This window comes from Mustela erminea, chromosome 18 (genome assembly GCF_009829155.1).
Source record: "Mustela erminea isolate mMusErm1 chromosome 18, mMusErm1.Pri, whole genome shotgun sequence".
Taxonomy (NCBI): Eukaryota; Metazoa; Chordata; class Mammalia; order Carnivora; family Mustelidae; genus Mustela; species Mustela erminea.
Window position 1 is genome coordinate 37,251,755 of NC_045631.1, and position 20,468 is coordinate 37,272,222.

At 54.5% G+C, this 20,468-nt stretch overlaps 2 protein-coding genes across 6 annotated transcripts; one reads left to right on the forward strand and one right to left on the reverse strand.

The window, feature by feature from the left end:
- Positions 1-43: 43 nt before the first annotated feature.
- On the reverse strand, positions 44-9,601 carry ABI3 (ABI family member 3). Of its 2 annotated transcripts, none has more exons than XM_032320674.1 (8): positions 9,327-9,601; positions 4,764-4,931; positions 3,527-3,703; positions 2,094-2,179; positions 1,850-1,945; positions 1,499-1,653; positions 885-1,022; positions 44-570 (listed from the first exon to the last, which is right to left on the reverse strand). In XM_032320674.1, exons 1-8 carry the CDS (start codon positions 9,441-9,443, stop codon positions 407-409), a joined length of 1,101 nt encoding a protein of 366 aa, XP_032176565.1. In that variant the 5' UTR covers positions 9,444-9,601; the 3' UTR covers positions 44-406. The 2 variants fall into 2 exon arrangements, with proteins under 2 accessions (XP_032176565.1, XP_032176566.1); XM_032320675.1 differs by having other exon boundaries at positions 420-541.
- Positions 9,602-9,640: 39 nt separating this feature from the next.
- Positions 9,641-13,804, forward strand: GNGT2 (G protein subunit gamma transducin 2). 4 transcript variants are annotated; one of them, XM_032320695.1, is made up of 5 exons: positions 9,641-9,733; positions 10,023-10,154; positions 11,158-11,247; positions 11,971-12,070; positions 12,442-13,804. In XM_032320695.1, the coding sequence occupies exons 4-5, from the start codon at positions 11,987-11,989 to the stop codon at positions 12,565-12,567; spliced, it is 210 nt and encodes a 69-aa protein (XP_032176586.1). In that variant the 5' UTR covers positions 9,641-9,733; positions 10,023-10,154; positions 11,158-11,247; positions 11,971-11,986; the 3' UTR covers positions 12,568-13,804. The 4 variants fall into 4 exon arrangements, with proteins under 4 accessions (XP_032176586.1, XP_032176585.1, XP_032176587.1 ...); XM_032320694.1 differs by having other exon boundaries at positions 10,032-10,154; XM_032320696.1 differs by having other exon boundaries at positions 9,642-9,733; positions 10,035-10,154.
- The last annotated feature ends 6,664 nt before the right edge of the window (positions 13,805-20,468 follow it).

Sequence of the window (20,468 nt, forward strand, 5' to 3'; positions counted from 1 at the left end):
GCAGAGCAGAGAGGGTCAATAATTAGCAGGAGCCTTTCTCTCTCTCTCTCTCTGGCCCCCTAGCCCTGCAGGGCAATCACCAAGGAGGTCATCAGAGTTTTATTCAAAGTGGACATTTGCAGCTGGAGACCCGATCCTGCATGGACTGGAGAGGGGGGATCCTCTGTGGACAAGATCACCAAACTCTTTGGCTTCCAGTTCTTTCCCGTCCACAGCAGGCCTTTGGGTACATCCTCTCCCCAGAGCCCCCTTCCCACCAAAATGAGGGGAAGGGACAGACCCGGCTCCCAGGCCAAGAGGTGGGCACACCTAGTCCAGCCTTGACCTTGGAACTGGCTTTGTACTGGAGCTCCAGAGGCTCGATGAAGGCTGTGCCTGGGTCGGGAGCTCAGAGAGCCGCAGGCTGTCAGCAGCTGGGCTGCACGTAGTTCCCTGGGAAGAATCCAGTCCCCTCCGAGCTGACACCCTCACACCAGCCATCGGAGTAGCGGCGTGTGATGCAGATGATGGTCCCCTCAGTGAAGGAGAGCTCGTTGTCCTTCTGGCGGGTGTATGGGTACAGTGTCACCACTGCGGGATGGGAGGAAGGGTTTCCATGAGATGTGCCTCCCACCCTACCATGGGGATGCCGGGAAACATCTAAGGGGAATCCCGGCTGCAGGGAGTGGGGCTCCAAAGCTCTTAGGACCCCCTCCCCAGCTGCGTTTAGTAATACTCTGCCAGGTCAGCTGCCTGTCTTTCCAGCTTGATTCACCACTCCTGGATGAATATTTGGTCAGTTCATCAGAAAATAGGTGTGTGTGTAACAGGTTCATACCTTTGCAGGTTCTAGAGTAGAAGCGGGGTGGGGAGCGGGGGCATTCCTAGTCCCAGGAGTCAGGTACCTTTCTCCAGGTAGGAAGCAGGAACCCAGCTAGGCTCTTCAGGGCCGAAGTCTGGTGGGGGCAGAGGTGACAGCCCCAATTCATCTAGATCCGGGGGTGGAGGAGGGGGCAGATCCAGGGGCGGAGGCAACTCTGGTGCTGGGAGGGAAAAGGGAGAGCCTGCAGATGTGGCACAGGGGACCCCCTCCAATGGCCCCCCGGAAACTCTTCAGTCGGGGCTCTGGCATCTACCGATTTTCTGTAATCTTTCTCCAGCCCCCGCCCATCCTGACCTCTACCACGATGCTTCTAGAACTTCTCAGCAAACACACAAATGTTGAGCAATGTGGGCTATTGAGGCACTGCCACTTAGCTGGGTGACCCTCCTTGCCAGCCTCTAATTCCGGCTGTTAAATCAGTGTGTGAAGATCCTCTTAGGGTTGTTAAAGTTCAAGTGCGAAATGGATGAGAAGCTTGAACACAGAACCTGGCAGAAAGCAGGCGCTAAGTTGTTAGCCCACTTTGGCCCCTTCCTCTCCGGCTACCCCCTACCTGGGACGAGGCGGACCGACAGGAGGGAGAGGGAGGTGAGAAAAGACCCAGCGATAGAGCCAGGAGAGGGCGGAGCTCCTTACCCGGCAGGGGCAGGGACACTTCCTCCAGCAGAGGGGGCGGCAGGAAGACCTCGGAGGCCGGTGGAGGGGGTGGGGCCGGGGGGCTGGGGAGAGGTGGGGGTGGGGGTGCTGCCTGCCCCTTGGTCGTGGAGACCCCACCGACGCCTTCGCCGCTGCTGAAGACCAGAGAAAGCGGGACTCGGCTAGGTTGGGGGACACCTTCCCTAACTCAGCACCCCCCCCCCACTGGCCCCGCCCCCTCAGTCGTGCGCCCCAGGCTTGTGATGAGAGTTCTCCCTACCCTAGCAGTCACCCTGACAACTGGCAGGAGGCCCCCTCATTACCCCCCCAACTTGGACTCTTGGGGCTCACCCTGCCGAGGCCAGGGAAGAGGCAGAGGAGGCTGCGGAGAGTTTGCCCTCGGGCACCACGGGGAGCAGCACCGGCTCGGGGATCCGGGGTGGCCTCCTGAGGAGGGAGGGGAGGAAAGGCGCGGGGTGTCGTCATTTGGGGGAAAGAAGGCTTCGTAGAGCAGGGGTCAGGTGCGGGGAGGAGGAAGTTTGGCTTCTCTGCGTTGAGAGTGGGGGAGAAAAGTTTCAGGATCGCGAGGTCTCACCCCAGGGTGGCGGAGGCCGGCGTGGCAGGCGCCTTGATGCTCTTTCGCGAGAGGGTCCCTGTCCGCGACAGCTGCGTGGTCAGATCCTGCGGCGGAGGAGGGGACTAGGCTGACGTCTATGACTCCCCCCTACCCCGCTCCCCCGGGTAGCCCCCGTGGTCCCACAAAGGAAACAAGGGAGGGGCGGGAGGGGCGGCAGAGAACTGGGAGGAAGGGAGCAGGGACAGCAAGTTCCCACTTCCACTCCCAGCCCCCTCTCCCACCACCCCACCCCACAGTCTCCCACTCTGGCTGCCGCCAGGCCCCGGAGCCTCTGGTCCCCCAGCCGCAGGCGCTGCGGAAACCTGAAGCAGACACGGTCTGAAGGCCACTTCCTCTGCACCGCCTAGCAGCCGCACCTCGCCCCCAAAGCATCTCCATGGCCAGCCTGGTGATCTCTAATTCTGATAGACCCCAACCCCAACGCGGGGCTGAGGAGGTGGGGGGATGGGGGAGAGGACCATCACACTTAGAAAGAGCCTACCTGCCATTTTTTTTTTTTCCCCACCTGCCATTTTGATGGGCCTGCAGAACCGGCTCTGGACAGAGAGGGCCAGAGCTTTCTAAATGCGCAAATGGCCAGGCCAAGCCCACAGGCAAGGGAGCACTTCTGTAACTGGTGGGGTACCCCCAGCGTGGGGCACATGGTGTCCTCCGCTAACCTCCACTGGGCACAAGACAAGAGGGACCCCAGCAGAGTCATAAAGAATAGAAGCTGGTGAATGAGAACTTACTGGTGCCTGAAGGAGGGGATGGATGTTGCCGGACAGGAAGGGCTTCCAGGGATCAGTTAGACCCAGGGGAGCTTTAATCTAATCTGGAAAGTTGGCGAGGGGGAACTGAGGAAATGGGGTTGGGGGAGTGTCCTCTCCCACCTCTCAGGGAGAAGGAAATGGCAGTGTCTTGCTCCCCTGTCCTCACCAGGCCCCCTTTGAGTGGCTGCACCCCCATCTGTTCCCACACAACAGCAAGCAGCTCGGGGGTGAGCGCTCAGTGCGGTGACCTCAAACCTCCAGACAGAGGAAGTTGCCCTTCTGCGGCTGGGGAGCCATTCTCATGCACACCCTGACACCCCTCCTCCCCCTCTTCCCCTTCACATGCACCCAGCCCCCACGGAAGGGGCTGCTCAGATGCACTCTCAGCAGATCCCCCGAGGACATGGTCAAGGCCGGCTGTGGAGGGGGGAGGGGTCAGGAAGGACCTTCAAGGAGGGAGGCTTGGAGAGGAGGGGTCCGCTTAGGGTGATGGCTTCCGGGGAGTCAGGAAAGATGAGGGCGGCAGGTTGGGACACACAGGGATGTAGATGGGGAAGAGAACTGGGGACCTGGGGTGAAAGGAGCCTTGAAAAGGAGACAACGGTGGGTTGTGGGAAGGAGGAGGGCCCCTCTCCCTACCTTGATCCCATGGCCAATATCATCCAGGCAGCCAAAGTTGAGGGGTCTCCTGTAGTAGGGCGTGAGGGGTGGGAGGCTGTCGGGGGCAATGACTTTCTGGCCAGGGGGCAGCCGCTGGACCGTGGCCAAGGTGCCAATCTCCCTTCGGGCCACCTTCTCCATGTGCATGTTCACCATCTGCCACGACAGGGTTTGAGGCAACAGTGGGCCAGGCTCTGTACCGCGCCCTTCCTCTGACCAGAGGAAGAGGATAGAGACTTTGGGATGGGAGATTAGGGGCCAGGGGAGGCTGTGAGGTCCAGAGAAAGAGTAAATGCTGTCCCTGGGGTCACTTGGCGTTTGGGAAAAGAATTGCCAGGGGAGGATGGGGCCACTCTGGAGCAACTTCCTCGTGGAAGAGAATGAGGGTTATTATTAGCTGAGCAGGAACCAGAGGAAAAGAGAAAACACAGCTCCCTGGGGCTGCTGGGGCTGCACTGGGTTGGCTCTGAAGCGGAGGTGGATAACGTGGAGGGTGGCAGAGCCTGGTGGTCAGAGAGCCTGTCTCTCTGGCCGGGACAAAGCTGTGAATTCACCATCTCTTGGAATGTCACGTGGGGAGACTCGCAACCCGGAGAGGGTGGAACTCCGGTCTGCTGGGGCGAGAGGAAAAGGCCCCGCCCACAGTGAACACGCCAGGGATGTGCGGGCCAGGCCCCTGGGTTGGGGACGGGTGCACGTGGTTGATGGGGCAAATCCTCAGCCAAGGATCCAGGAAGGAAGGACGAGGGCGTGTGTGCTCTCTAGATGGGTGGGGAGTGAGGGGGGGTGGGGGGCATGGCGCAGTGCCTTCAGGGCTGAAGATGACCTTGCCAGGCACACACACACACACTCACACACACACACACACTCTGGGACGAGGACACTGATTAAGTCACTGCCTGTGTTTAGCGGGGAACAAGATCCATTTGCCTCTTTCCTGTTCCAGCAGCCTCCGCGGTTGTTAAATTCTACTGTATCAGGCAGGATAGAATTCAGATGGAAGTCAGAAAGGAAAAGGACTGCCTTCCAGGAGTTCCTAGTCTGGTAGGGCAGCAGGACTCAGCACAGGGACATACCACTGAGATAAGGAGGCTCAAATCCCTTGGGAAGTGCAAGCATTTGGAGGAAGGCAGGAAAGAACTTTTTGCCCGAGAACACGACCGAGCAGAGCTGAAGGACGGGCGGCCAGAGCAAATAGCCCTCTTCCAGCCCTCACCTGGCCCAGCGTGTTCACACGGGCTTCCACCTGCCGCAGCGAGGCCGCCTGCAGGTCCAGCATCCGCAGAGTGTGTCCCGCCAGACTGCCGACTTGGTAGGCCACACTGGCCAGTGCCTGGGTGGTAAAGGCCATGGTCTCCTCCAGCGCTTTCCGCTTGTCTGTGGCCTGAAATACACACAGCTCTGGTGGGAGGCCTGTCCGGCTCACTAGATCGCTGGCTGGGTGGGAAGGATGGGAGAGGGAGAGCGTGGGGGCTGAACTGGGAGAAAGCGCTAACTCCAGATGTTTGACGTGGTTTCCCTGAGAGGGACCTGGGAACATTAGGAGGGCAAATCTGTTACCCTGAGGAATGGGGGTGCCAGGGGAGGGAAAGATCTCCCTCCTCCAAGACTCAAGCTGCAGATTGACCCCACTACCTCCAGCGGACCTTTGGGAATAGAGGGTGAATAGTAGAAAGGAAAGAAGAAAGCATACTTTCAAACTCAAAAACCAACCAATCGATGGCAGCCCCCCTATCCTCCCTATCCCCCCTCTAACCAGAATCCCCTGGGGAGTGAGATCGATGAATCTATGCCTTTAAAAGCCCCCCAGAGGACTCTTGTGCTCCTGTCTTTCTCCAGTCTGCAGAGCAGTGTTTAGGAACCAATGGTCTAGTCCATTTTACCAGATTAGGAAATTGAGGCCCAGAGAAGAGTCACTTCATTCATTCCTTCCAGTAGCTTCCCAATACGCTGAGAATATAATCCAGACTTCCAGCCATGACCTGTATAGGGCTCTACAGGGCTGGCTCTCCTCTACCACTCCCTCTCATTCCCCTCTAGGCACTGTGGCCATTAGATTCCTGTTGTCGGATCAAGCTAAGATTGTTTCTACCTCAGGACCTTTGCACTTGCCGTACTTCTTTCTAGAAACCTTATTTTTAAGTCTCAGCTCCTCAGAGACACATTTCATCACCACCTTAAGATTCTCCTAGTCTACTTCTGTATTGACTCTACCATGTTTACCCTGTTCTTTTTTCCTCATAGAACTTAGCACTACCTATCGGAAATTATCTATTTCTCCCCACAGACTAACACGTTAGCACTGGGAGGGCAGAGAACCTATCTTACCCTGTATCCTACTCTGAAAGAGTACCCAAAACACAGACAATATTTAATAAATATGCATTTGTGAGTTAATTAATTAATTGAATATGAACCCACACACTTGCTGGGCATCTCCTTACTGTACACCAGGCACTGTGCCAGATGCTGGCCAGAGTCACACTGGCAGTCAGCGGTGGAAGGGTGGGCAGGGAATGGCTGAAGACAGAAGAAGTTTTTTTGTGTGTTTTGGTTTTTGTTTTTTCAGTTCCAGTTGAAACCATGGGGCTAGAGCAAAGCTCCTCTGGTCATTTGGTTCCCCAGGCAGCTTCCTCATCTCAGGTCGGATCATGGAGGTGCTGCCATTTAGCCTATAGCCTTCTCTAGGGGGTATAGGGGTGAGTCCAGGGCAAGTCTGGGCCAGTCCCACACATGGACAGGCAGGGCTGCACCACATGTTCTCCTTGCGAAAGGCCCCTGGGTTCTCCCCAAGACCTATTCTACAGAGAGCAGACCTGGAACCTCTCAGGGCAGAGTGCCTCCGAAGGAGCCTGAGCCAGGCTGGAGTCAAAGGGCAGGCCCAGAACCTTCTGGGCAGCCCTTCCTTGCCTTTCTGCTCCAACACCTGGATGTCATTTGCATGTGATTTACATCTCATCAGCATATGTAACCAAGAGCCTTGAAAAGGCAAAGAAATCAACCCAGGATATTTAAACCAGAAAGGAGAGCATGTCTTGTTCTAGCTCAAGATCTTTCTTTAGTAGGCGAGGACACGAAGGCCCAGAACAGGCTAGTGACCACTCACTCCTCCTTTGGTCTGCACCCAGATTTCCCAGCTCACCTCACCATCACTGTCCCCTGTTTGGCCTGCCATGTGGAGCTGTCAGCCCAGACAGGAGAATGTCTGCTTGTCTGCTTGGGCCCAGCTACGGGAGGCTGGAGCCAGTGAGTACCTACTGACCCCTGGTTTGGGGCTTGGCCTGGGGTTAGGTCCGGAGGTACAAAGGTGTGAGATCCATTGTCATGGTTCCCTGCTTATTTGCCATGCAAATTACCTTGTCTGTAAACTCAATGGACTCTGACTGTGAACTCTGTGAACCCCAGCCTGCCCTCCCCCATTCCCCATGGGTTTCCTGACACCTGGTTGGGGTGGAAGGAGGGGGTGGGGGAGAGACGGAGGGCGTGGGAACCAGGCCTTGTTTAAGGGTGGTGCTGAGAAGTCATCCAAACCCTTTGTAGGCATTTGCTCCCCAGACGGGGATCCTCAGAGAGGCCGGGAAAGGTAACTAAGGTCAATTAGTTAGCGTTCCACATGAAGGAAGCAGGAGCCCCGGCACTCTGACCTGCGTGTTTTTGCAAGGGCTGCCTCGCCTCCCTAGAATTGACTTTCATTATCTCTATGTGCCTTTCATCCTTCCGACGGAAGATGATGATGGTGATGATGATGATGGCAGTAACTGTAATAGTTTCCATGCATCCTCCCGCCCCTCCTAAGGGACAGGCACTGGGTTAAGTGCTTTAACACCTTCTCGAGTTTAACCCACGTGACCCCCCCTGAGAAGGTGTAAGCATCAGAGGTGAGGCAACCCTCCTTGCCGTGGGTCCTGTAGTTGCTAGGAGGCCGAGTTGGCAACTGGACTCAGGTCTTTGGGACCCCAAATCCTGTGTGCACAGAACTGCTTCTCTCCTTGTCCATAGGAGAAGCCTGCTTTGCAGCGCCCTGAGAACCCGGCAGGCTTACGAGCCAGGTCCATCTCATCCACGAGCGGGTCACTCAACATCTACACGAACAGCAGTTATTTAACTAGAGGTTTGGGGCTGGGCTCCAGAGTCAGAGTTCTGGGTTCGAATCCCAATTCCACCACCAGCTCAGAGACGTTGGGAAAGGGAGTGGGTCTGGGTGAACTTCAGCTCCCTGGCTGTGGAGTGGGAGTGGTTCTCCCCTCTCAGGACTCGGGGGAACACTACAAGAGGCCATCTGGGCAACATGCCTGCCCAAAGGAAGGGGGCAGAACATTCTCACTGGTATCATCACTGACTTTCTTTCATCTGTCATTTTCCCAGAAGCACTTGCTACTTTCATTATTTTTTTCAATGCTCTTACTGAGGCAGGAGGTCCCTGGGCATGCCAGTGCAAAGAAACTGTCCTTAAGTCCTAAGGCATGTCAGGGAAGGAGAAAGGTGGAGAGGAGAGAGCCTAGCTCCAGAAGTCAGCAGGCTGGGGCGCCTGGGTGCCTCAGTGGGTTAAGCCTCTGCCTTAGGCTCAGGTTATGATCTCACGGTCCTGGGATCAAGCCCTGTATTGGGCTCTCTGCTCAGCAGGGGGCCTGCTTCCCCCTATCTCTCTGCCTACTTGTGATCTCTCTCTCTGTGTCAAATAAATAAATAAATAATCTTACAAAAAAAAAATCTAGAATGGCTGACTTAGCCAGCATTTAAAAAAAAAAAAGAAGAAGTCAGCAGCAGCTCTGCCAAGGCTAAGCCGTGTGACCTTGGACGAGTCATCTGGCCTCCCCGCGCTGCGGGTTCTTCATCTACGAACGAGGAATAATAATACTTGTCCTCATAAGACGCTTATGAGGATTAATGAAAAAACAGAGGTGCTCAATCATTGCTAAGTTTCCCTTTCCCCTCTTTCCTTGTTCCAGAAATCGTGTTCATGGTCTTAGAACAGCTATACAACTTAGGAGACTGTTCTGGGCGCCTGGGTGGCTCGTTCGGTTGAGCATCTGCCTTCAGCCCATGTCACAGTCCCAATCCCAGGCTCCCCAATCCCAGGTTCCTGGATGGAGGCCTCATGGGGCTCCCTGCTCAGTGGGGAGTCTGCTTCTCCCTCTCCCCCTGCCCCTCCCTCCCGCTTGCGCTCACTGGCACTTTCTCTCCCTCAAACAAATAAAACCTTAAAAAAAAAAAAATTAGAAGACGGTTCTAAAACGCCATGGTTGCCATCTTTTGCTGGTGGACTGCTCTCAGCAATCATGTAGTCCATCCCCCTGCCTCTGTGCCAGACCCAGCCTCGTCTGATGTCTCTCCCCTGTCGCGCAAAGGTCAGGGAAACAATTCTCTCCCTGGTCCCTCTCCAGTTTGTGACATTGTGTGGGAAGTTCACAAGTCTCACCTCGAGTCAGCCTGCAAATGGAATGATGAGGCCAGCATTTGTATAAGACAAATCAGGGGTCTCTGCACCCGAGCGGGACCCAGGAAGGAGATGCTGGTAGTGTGAGGCCCGCTAACAGGATGGAACAGCGCTGCGTGCCTGGGCGTCTCTGAGGCTCTGGGAGAGGGAAGGGGCATGATGGGGCTCGGTAGCATGGGGTCGGGCCGAAGTCTGGGGGGACCGGAATGAAGCCAAGTCCTGGGGTGAAGGATTTCCCAGGCGGGCCCAGAATGAGCACCTGTCAGGATGGCTCCCACGGTCCTGCCTGGGAGGTGGGCTCCCAAGGGGCCAGGGTATCACGGCGGGGGCCGCGTGGCCTACCTGCACATAGTTGTCCACGCAGTAGTCTGCGACCCGCAGCAGGGAGCTGTGGTTGCCCCGCAGGGCCTCCCGGCCCGTAGGGATCTCGAACTCCTGTAGCTGCTGCAGCTCCGCCATGGCCCCCTGCCTCTGGCTGCCTCCCCAGGGAGCCCGCCGGTTTTGCGCCTCACCCTGCTCTTGATTGGTCGCTTGGCCTCCCCCCACCCCACCCCACTGCTTTTGGTTTCCTCTCCGTGAGAGACCCAAACCAGCTTGCAAAGGGCAGGCAGGCTCATTCCGGGACAAGAGGAAGTCAGTCTCCGCTCCCTGGGCCCGCGCCTCTCTGCCCCCTGCCCAGAGGAAGGGGGAAGCCAGGGGCCCCTCTGGGGGCCCGGCCCCCCAATCCCTTCCCAGCAGAGGAAGCCAAGGTCGGGGCGCTGTGATTGCTCCCTGGGCCTGGAGAGGAAACTGTTTGGTGGGGCGGGGGCCAGGGGCGGGGGAAGGGTTGGGAGACAGGAGGAAGGGGGCTGGCCTGCTTGGGATGGGAGGGGGAGATGGATTTTCCACTCATGGAAGGGGAGGAAAGGGCAGAGGGTGGGGGCTTCCTTGGGAAGCTCAGGGATGAGTCACCCAGGGCCAGGGGAGTGGAGGGTGGATAGGATATGGAGACCAGGGGCGCTGGGGACTGGAGGGTGGCCCAGCAACAATGGAAACCAGCCAATGCAGCAGCAAGAGGAATCGGCTCAGACACCAGGAAGACACATCCAGAGGTCCCCTGAGAAGTGTTAGCAAACCTCCGAGGGGCTGTGCGTGGAGAAGCCCCGGTGCGCATGCTCTGTCCTGATGGAGGTAAGCCCAGCCAGAGCGTGGGGGTTTCGGATTGGACAACAGGAAGGAATTGGCTTTGAGAAGCACCGGGTTCAAGTTCCAGGTTAACTGGCCGGTCTTAGGAAACAACAGCGGACAGAGCACCAAGCTGGCCTCTAGAGGTCTGAGCTCTCCCATCCTGTCTTTACAGGACAGCTGGACTAGAACCCTCCAGGATCTTCAATTCTTAGGCTTCCAGTTGTGAGTGGGATTTGGACCCTGGAGTGGGGGAGTCAGGGTGGGCTCCAGGCCTCCTCCCAGCCTCTTCCAGAGCCCCTCCTGTGAACCTAGAGACAGGACAAAAAGAGGATCTCTTACCAACCGTATTGATCTTTTAGGCACCTGCTTCTCGGGAGGGTCCCCTTGCCATGGCGCAGCTGTCAGCCTGAGCAGGAGCTCAGTGTCTATTAGCCCGTGGGTGATGCTGGAAGGAGACGGAGAGAGATATGAGGATATGGGCCCTGTGTTAGGTGGTTGGTGAGGGCAAGGCTCAGAAGGAGGCATTGACGCCAAGAAGAATGGACACAGCTATTGGAGGTGGCCATGGCCCCAAGGGTTGACAGGCCCAGCATCCGAAGTGAGGAGTCCATTTTTATTGAATAAAGATTGAACTAGGAGAAGCTTGGAAGGTGTAATCACGGAGTTCTAGTGGGAGACACCAGGGCTTCTTGGGTGAGGGAAGTTAGGAGCTGGTCTAGGACTTGCTTCACAGAGAACAGCCTCAGCGCAGGCTCAGAGGTAGCAGAGGGGAGGGCTTGGGAGACAAGGCACAGGGAGGGGAGCGTGTCAGGTTGAGGGTGAGAACTGGCTAGAAGCCAGAGGGGTCTCGAAAGGAGCAAGGCAGGTATAGGGGGCAGGGTTTCTGCTCCAGTGGCAGTGAGGAGGACTTGGAGGCTCAGGCCAGCGGATGGGCTTAGAACCTTGAGCCCATGATCAGCTTAGGCATCAGAGATTTTGGCTTTTAAACCATCTGCTTTATCTGAAGACTTTCAGAAGCTGAGGAGCTGGGAAGCTCAGACATCATCTTGCCTGAGTCGGGGACCAGTGACTTGAAGTGCAAACTCTTTCTTGGCAGGTGAGAGGGGCTGAAGTTGCACTGGGTTGGGATTTAGTCTCAGAATTATTAAAATCGGGCAGCCGGCAGGCCTTCCTGATAACCTTGTCCTCATGATGATGATGATATCAGTAACTGTAACAATAAAAATAATATTATTCTTATTCATTATGTGCCATACAGAGGGTTAAAGTATTTTATATGCATTATTTTCTTAGGACTCACAAAAATCACACAAAGTAGGTACTGTTATTATACCCATTTTACAGACAGAGACACTAAGACTCAAGGAGGCTGAGTGACTTGCCTAAGCCTCACAGCTTGGAAGGGGCCAGAACCAGGATCAGAAGTGGAATCTGACGGCTCCAGAGCCTTTCTCTTATCCACTAGGGTACACTCTCCCTTGACAGGATCTGCTGTTTCCTGAAAACTTCTACCTGTGCCATTATGTGGAACAATAACCTGGCTTCCCGAATCTTAGTCACTGAAAGAGACTTCTTTTCTCTTTCTTCTCCACACTGATTCCTGTTTCATCCCTAGACAGAGACTACTCTGAGGGCCGAGTCTGTGCCTCCCCCATCAGACTGGGGGCGTCCTCTCCTCCAGAGCCGGGTCTCATGGTGGTGTGAAGTGAGGGGCTGCGCAGGGAAGTGGGTGGAAGCTGAGGTGTGGAGCGTGCAGGAGGGAGCCCAGGGGAGCCCAGGGCATTTGCCATCCCAGCTGCGGGATCCTTTCCGGAAGCAGGTCTCTCTGGAGCAGGATGGCCCAGGAGCTCAGCGAGAAGGAGCTCCTGAAGATGGAGGTAGAACAGCTGAGGAAGGAAGTCAAGAACCCAAGGAGCCCGGTGAGCCCCCTCTTCCCTTCCCTGCCCCTGTTCTCCATCACATCCGGGTCCTCACAGAGCTGGGACCCCAAGGCGGAGGGAGGCCGCTGGAGAGAGCAGCACAAGCGGCAGGAGAGGGAGGTTTGCCTCTGGGCCAGGGGAGGCCGCAGAGGGAGGCTGGGGTTGAGCCCCGCGGGGGTGCCAGGAGCGAGCCCCACAGGGTTCCCAGCCCAGCGCCCCTCGGAGGTGAGACCTCACCCCCCACCCACCGCCTGCCCCTCTCTCTCCTCTCCAGCCTCCGTCCCCACCCAGTCCAGGACCTGTTTTCTTGCACCGAGCCAATCGCGGATGCCCACAGATGAACTAGGGCTGGCACCTTTGTTTTCTCACAGATTTCCAAGACGGGAAAGGAAATCAAGGATTACGTGGAAGCTGAAGCAGGAAACGACCCTCTCCTCAAAGGCATCCCTGAGGACAAGAATCCCTTCAAGGAGAAAGGCGGCTGCACCCTAAGCTGAGGGCTCTGGAGGCCGCCCCCACCCCGACCGTCTGTCCCTCCTCAACCCCACTCTTCCCCAGGAACCCAGGGCTCCAGGGGCGGGGGGACACTCTCCACCCTCTCTCGGCCACAGCAGGAGGAGACCCCCAGCCCGTCACTGGGAAGCCGTTCCCCACTCCTGCCCTTAGCTCTCCACCACCACCCCTGGGTCACTGCGGGCTCCCCTTGGAGGCCCTTGATGACCGCTGCTCTGGCTCAGCAGCCGTGGCACATTCCATGGTGGGGTCCGAAGAGCCCGCCACGCCCTGGGACCCCAGACAGCATCCTTAGAGACGTTGACCCCTCCCTACGGCCCTCCCAGTCTTTCCCTCCACTCTCTTCCTAGGAACCAGCATTCCTATTCATAGCCGTTTGCGTGGAGGGCCAGAGTGGGGGAGGCCCTTCTTCCCCATCTTATGTCTGACCCTGTGGTCCTCCTCCTAGTCACTTAGATCGCCCCAGAGGGCTGAGGACAAAAAGAGTTTGTGACGTCATGAGGTCACGCTCTATTTGATGTTGTGGGGTGTCTGTTCCGTGCTGGGCACTGGGGAGGGCAGAGTAGCAGCGCTGACACAGCGGGAACAGAGTTGGCAGTGAGGTCAGTAAGCGCTTCTGTGCAGAAAGGACCACCAGTGGCGTGGGCCACACGGCAGACAGACACCCAGGGCCATGGGCAAGGTCCCAGGAAACTGTTGCAGGCCAGTGGGCCGTGGGGAGAAATGGGGCACACGGAGGCCCAAGAGGGAGATGCGCAAAGCCTTAAAGGACCCCCGTGAACTCAGTTAAGAACTGTGTTCTCCACCCGCCGTGACAGGCATGAAGCAGCCAAGGGACAGGATTTGATGAGCAGGAGGGAGGCTGGCTCCTGGCTAAGGAGGACACGGATTCCTGGGCCTTGTCAGCAAGGAGATTATAGTCTTATGGAACCACAGAAGGCAAGCCGAGAACAGGGCATAAGCTGACACCCCGTAACCCCGGTCGCCCCTCCCCCAGGTGGGATCTGTGTGACAATCCCGCCGCCCTAAAGCAAAGGGAAGGAAAAACAAATGGTTACCTTCTTAGAGATCACAGCCCTGCAAGACAGGAGTCTCCCTTGGTTTACAAATGTCAGCAATTTACTGGGGGTGGGTGGGGGGGTGGGGGGGGAGCATTCTTACCAAAAACCTAACTTCCAGAAGGAAACTCCAACTGTCTTACTGTCAGTGCTTTCCTAGAGGGAAAAACAATATTCACCTGACAATGGCAAGGCCTCCCATATCTTGTAGGTCCTCTCTAGCACACAAAAATTCTTTTGAAAACCTTGTTTTTTCCTTACTCCCAGCTCCCAAGTATATAACCCGCCACCCCTCACAACCCTGGGCCAGCAGCTCTTTCTGCCCACGGGCCCTGTCCCTGTGCTTTAATAAAACCACCATTTTGCACCAAAGGCGTCTCAAGAGTTCTTTCTTGGTCGTTGGCTCTGGACCTCAGCCCACCAAACCTCACCTACATTCAAAAACCAAGTCAGAAGGACTCACATGATACAATGCTTTCAGGGCAAAGACGGGGCGGCGGCGGGGGGCGGGTGGTGGAGAGGAAGGTGACCAACCAGATGGGTGAGTTGCATCCTGGGAGAGAGAACCAGTAAAAGCCTCTAGAAGGAGGTGATATCCAGAGGCGAATCCTAAACACTGAAGTTGTAAATGGATGTGTGGTAAATCTGGTTGAAGTGGTCGTATCAACAGAGGTATAGAGAGGAGAAGGGAAAGACGTAGGAACCAGGGTTTGAATACAAACACCAACCAGGTTAGAGCGCACTGTCCAGGGAGAGACCTAGATCTTTGGAGGGCCAGATCTAGATCCTTGCTAGAGAAGGTGGAGTTGGAGATAAGCACAAGGGTCTTCTGTCATCCCCCTTCATCTGCTGGGAGTCAGTTGGCAATGTTTGCGTTCTAGAAGGAAACTGGCTTTTGAGGAGATTGAAAGGAGAAAGAATGGAGGCAGAGAGACAATTAAGGAGATGATCATTAGCTTGGGGGAGGCCGTCTTAAGTCTGGATGGGGTGGGGTGGGGTGAGGAGTTCTTTGGGAAATGAAGTTTTCAGATGTTGACAACTCGCTGAGTGATGGGTGAGGGAGAGGGGAGTCGTCAGGGATGATGAGCTTCTGGCTTGGGAGATGACCAGATAGATGGCAAGTGTGTGAAACTAAACATAATACAGTGACCCCCCTAGAGCGGCAAACTCGCCCAGCTCAGCAGGCCCCCGCCCGAGGGCATGCCCTGGGCGTGCTGGGGAGGTCATGGGCCACTGGTCAGAATCCAGGCTCTCCGGGGAGGTGTCCGCTCCTTTCCCAACTCCCTCCCAAAAATTCCATCCTGACCCTCCACTCACCTTTCTGCAACCTCAAATAGGTTCAGCCAATCTCATTATACTTGAGAGGGAAAAGAAATGAGAAAGAGAAGATTTAAATACAGTAATTCTTTTTTTTTTTTTTTTTTTAAGACCGAAGGGTGGGGCACCTGGGTGGCTCAGTCGCTTAAGTTTCTGCTTAGAGGTCAGGTCCTGATCTCAGGGTCTTGAAATCAAGCCCTCATCCGGCTCCCTGCTCAGCGCGGAGTCTGTCTCTCCCTCTCCGCCTGCTGCTCCCCCTGCTTGTGCTCTCTCTCTGTCAAATAAATAAATAAATAAAATCTTTGAAAAATAAAATAGGGAAGGGTAAACATTCCATATGGCTCTAGCTGTAAGAAAGGAAAACCAGGGGACGCCTGATGGCTCAGCGGGTTAAGCGTCTGCCTTAGCAGCTCAGGTCATGATCCCAGGATCCTGGGATCAAGTCCTGCATGGGGCTCCTTGCCCAGCCAGGAACTGCCACTGCTGCTCCCCCTGTTTGTCCTCGTGCACTCTCTCTCTCTCTCTCTCTCTCTCTCTCACAAATAAATAAAAACCTTTAAAAAAAAAAAAAAAAAAAAAAAGGAAAAGCAGGTGTGGGCTACAGGCCACGAGGCTATGGCTTTCTTCCTCCTCCCACCCACCCAGTCCTTGTTCTGCTCCCTCCAGGTGGTATTGCGCTGTTGGGACCCCTTGGCCCTGCGGGGACTCTAACCATTATTCCTGAGGGGTCTGAACCCTGGATAGGGCTCTGCTTACAGGAACAGCTTCTGCTTGCCTTTTCTCAGTGCACGGCACCCAGAGATGCTCTGGGCGTTCTGCTGGTTTCTCCAATACCCTTTCCGTCCACCCCAAGGTGAGTAACAGTCACAGGACCCCTAAGCCTCAAAGTGAGTCATCAGCCCAACGCCCTGAACCCCTCTTCTGTTTCGCTCGTGCCCGAAGGAGCCTCAAACGGCTGAAGGCAACCTGAGCTTCTGCCCCAAAGGAATTATCCTGGACTCAGGGGGCCGCATTCCCTCCCTGAGTGCCCAGTCCTGCGAGAGAGCCATTCAGCAGCCCCAGGGATGATGCTGAGAGCAGGTCCCAGGTGTCATCTAAGCCGCCCAACCTCACCCCTGTCCCAGAGATGGGGGTGGGGGTGGTTCATACCCGACAAAGAGAAGCACCATGTGTTGTTCGTGTTTTGCTATGAAGCACGGGCAGCAGCTTCACTTGGACAATAGCCCCTCATCTTTGCAAAGTGTTTCCTAGTCGGCACCCCACTGGGGCTTGGCCTGGCCAGTCCTTCCTCCTGCAAAGCCAGCGGCTCCCAGATGATGGACTCATGGTGAGGTCAGCAAATCCCATCAGCATTGACCCCTTGCCTTAGATTTACAGAGAAGTTGCAAAGCTAGGACAGGGGGTTCCCATATCCCCCCTCACCCAGCTTCCCCCAACGTTAATGTTTCATAAAACCACATCCTTGTAGTAAGGCGAGGAAGTTAACATTGCGCTGATACCAGGAACTCAAGTCCAGACTGCAACTTGGATTTCCCTCATGTTTTCACTAGGCGTCATTGTTCTGTTCTAGGACCCACATTCCACTTAATGTCTTACTTATTTTTCAGGGAAGGGCTTCATTTTTATTTTTTTAATTTTTTAATTTTTTATTTTATAAAGATTTTATTTATTTATTTGACAGAGATCACAAGTAGGCAGAGAGGCAGGCAGAGAGAGAGGAGGAAGCAGGCTTTCCGTTGAGCAGAGAGCACAATGCAGGGCTCTATCCCAGGACACTGGGATCATGACCTGAGCTGAAGGCAGAGGCTTTAACCCACTGAGCCACCCAGGCCCCCCCAGGGCTTCTTTCTTAAAAAAAGATTTTGTTTGGGCGCCTGGGTGGATCAGTCAGTTAAGCATCTGCCTTCAGCTCAGGTCATGATCTCAGGGTCCTGGGATCGAGACCCACACCAAGCTCCCTGCTCAGCAGGGAGCCTGCTTCTCCCTCTCATTCTGCCTGCCGCTCCCCTTGCTTGTGTCTCTGTCTCTGTCAAATAAATAAATTAAATTGAAAAATAAATTTAAAAAATAAATTTATTTAAAAAATAAATTTTTAAATTTAAAAATAATAAATACATAAACTCTTTAAAAATTTTAAATACTAAAAAATACATAAAATCTTTTTAAAAAAAGATTTTATTTATTTGAGAGAGAACAAGAAGGGGGAGGGGCAGAGAGACCAGCTGAGTGGGGAGTCCCATGCTCAGAGGGGAGCCCCATGCTCAGCAGGGACCACCACACAGGGCCCAAACCCAGGACCCTGAGATCGTGACCCATGACCTGAGCCAAAGTAAGACGCTCAACTGACTGAGCCACCCAGGTGTCCCCAGGGAAGGGCTTCTATGTGGAGTTAGTACGTCTAGGACACCATGGCCACCTAGAAGACATTTCATGAGTATAAACAGTAGCACTGACAGAAACATGACAAGGAATACAAATCTGATTCCTGAGTAAGTCCCTACTCCAGTGACTCTGTCCCCTCTATTGACCTGCCACCAGAGAACTGGCTGGTTGTCCTTGAGGTCTGGATTGCATGAGGGGCTCAGGGTTGTCACCATCACTGGCTCACTGACAGACCTGTCAAGAAAGCCTTGACTGCTCCGCTCTTGCAGAACCTCTGTTTCTGCCTCTCTGTTGTTTCGTTTCGTGACTGCCAGTCAGCCCAGGGCTCACCTTGTCCAGGTTGTATCAAGAACTTCTGCTGGGACACCTGAGTGGCTCAGTGGGTTAAAGCCTCTGCCTTCGGCTCAGGTCATGTTCCTAGGGTCCTGGGATCGAGCCCCGCATCGAGCCCTGCATTGGGCTCTCTCTCAGCAGGGAGCCTGCTTCCTTCACTCTCTCTCTCTGCCTGCCTCTCTGCCTACTTGTGATCTTGGTCTGTCAAATAAATAAATAAAATCTTTAAGGAAAAAAAAAAAAAAAGAACTTCTTCTGCAGGGGCAGCCTTCTGGTAAACCTGTTCATGACACTTGAATATTTTCAGTCTCTGAACTCATCCTAAGGGGACCAACCAGTCACATAGCCCTCCCCAGATGTCCTTGTCTCTTCCAGTCCTTCGGTTGGCCTCTAAGACCTTGATCATCTGACCAGAAGTTGAATTGCTTCCCAGGATCAGAGAGGAAGGAATTCCCTTTCCTGCTGACTTTTAGGTCACCCGAGAAGGGCAGTTCCCAGAGAAAGGGGAATCACTGGGATGCAGACATTCAGACGTGATCAGGGCCTGAGTTGGGGAAGTGGAGTCAGGATGGAGAGGAGGTGATGAGTTGGAGAGATAATTAAGAGGTAACATTTTCAGGGCTTAGAGATTGCTTGAACGTTGGCAGGATGGGAAGGAAATGTCACACGTGACTTCAAGTTTCTGTCTGGGATGACTGAAGGAATGGTGGTGTCACTCATCAGAAGGCCCTTCTCAACAGGTGATTCTAGGTGATTCCCCTTGGCTTCTCCTCCCTCCCCTTTGGCCCTGCTGAAAACCACTGGAGATGACAGCTGGTAATACGGAAGGAGGGGAGTCCGAGGAGGATGACAGTGTGGGGCAGCGTGGGAAGAGGTCAGCGATGGAGCTTGGAGAACATCAGCGACTCAGGATTAAGTGGAGAAGGATGGGCCATGGACAGGACCAAGTAGGGAGGGTCATGGTGTGAGGAGGCGAAGCAGAGACCGGGCCATCGAAATTCTAATGATTCTGAGCGATAAAGCGATGCCAAGTCAGGAAAAGGACTCTTGATTTCCCGGTCAACAAACAAACAAACAGCTGAATCGTTTTTAAATTCTGTCACCTTCCTTCCATGCTCCATACTCACCAGAGTCCCTGGGTGGGATCCCCCGGTGGGAAAAGAAGGGAAGAAGGGAACCGCTGTCTGGTTAATTCAGGGCTCAGCACTTAGGACTTGGAGCTGCCCACAGCTAGAAATCCTTCTTAGTGGATCAGGCAGCCCAGCACCCCCAACCCTCCACCCCCCCCAACCTCCCACCCCCCTCCACCCCGTCTTCCGGGTGTTATCCTTGTAACCTGGAGGAGCTGGGGGTGGGGAGGGGAATAGGCTGCTTAGCATCTTGGTGACTTAGGCAGAGGATATTACCCAACCCTGATCTCAGTGCCTCTAGGAAAATCAGTCCAAACCCCCTGGCCTGCCCTTACCCCAATTCCCTACCTGAGCTTGGGGCCTGGAAACAAGACCAGTTTTATGGGTGCTTTCAACCTGTGCTGTCCCATAGGGCCTCCTACTGAGAAGGGCCCCGTGCTTGGTGTAACACTTTCCTTGAAAAATTTTTAAAAGATTTTATTTATTCTTTTTTTTAATAAGATTTTATTTTATTCTTAAATTTTTTAAAAAGATGTTATTTATTCATTTGAGAGAGAGAGAGAGAGAGAGAATGGGGCACGAGCGGCCTGGGGAGAGGCAGAGAGAGAGGGAGAAGCCGACTCCCCGCTGAGCAGGGAGCGTGATGCTGGGCTGAATCCCAGGACCAGGAGATCATGACCTGAGCCGAAGGCAGAGGCTTAACCACTGAGCCACCCAGGTGCCCACTTTGCTTGAAATTCTTAATGATTTTTGAACAGGAGCCCCACATTCTCACTTTGCTCGGGGCCCCCCATATTCCATATCTGGTCCTGTGTAGGGAGGCAGAGGCTCCAGACTGATGGAGGAGGCAGGATGCTTACTGAGGAGCAGAGTTCAAGGAGAGGTTCAAAATAACACCCCGATCACCTACTCCCCGCCCTCCTCCCTGATCTCTGAGGGTTACAAGAGGAGGTGGGGGAGGCAACTCTGAAGTGGTTTCTTAACATGCCCTTGGCCCCTCTGTCTTCTGAGTCCCTAATGTGTCCCCCGTACTCCCCCGCCTATTGCTTTTCGTCTTACACCCTACTTTATTTTATTATTATTAATCCATTAACAGACAAGACCTACAGATTTATTTCTTCTTGGACACACCCACCATGCACACCCTACTTAAAAAAAAAATTTTTTTTTAAGATTTCATTCATTCATTTGACAGAGAGATCACAAGTAGGCAGGCAGAGAGAGTGGGGGAAGCAGGCTCCCCGCCGAGCAGAGAGCCCGATGTGGGGCTCGATCCCAGGACCCCGAGACCATGACCCGAGCTGAAGGCAGAGGCTTTAACCCACTGAGCCACCCAGGTGCCCCTACACCCTATTTTAGTCCTCATTTTATCAGCCCAGATTTCAAGCACCCTGAAGGCTGAAGTCGAGTCTCTGATTTATGTATTTCTGGCAACTTGAGCACAGGTGCGTGTTAAATGACTGTGTGTATCCCGTAATTTATAGACTTTGTATGTGTCTGGCATTGTGATAAGTGTTGTATACACATTATCTCAGGCACCAACGAATACACAAAGAAGATAATAAACTGACAACTCTGCGAATCAAGCATGAGAGAGAGGCCAGGCAAGGCACAGACCTGGCTTCCCTGGTGGCTTGGCCCTCTGCCCTCTCCTGGTGACTCTGG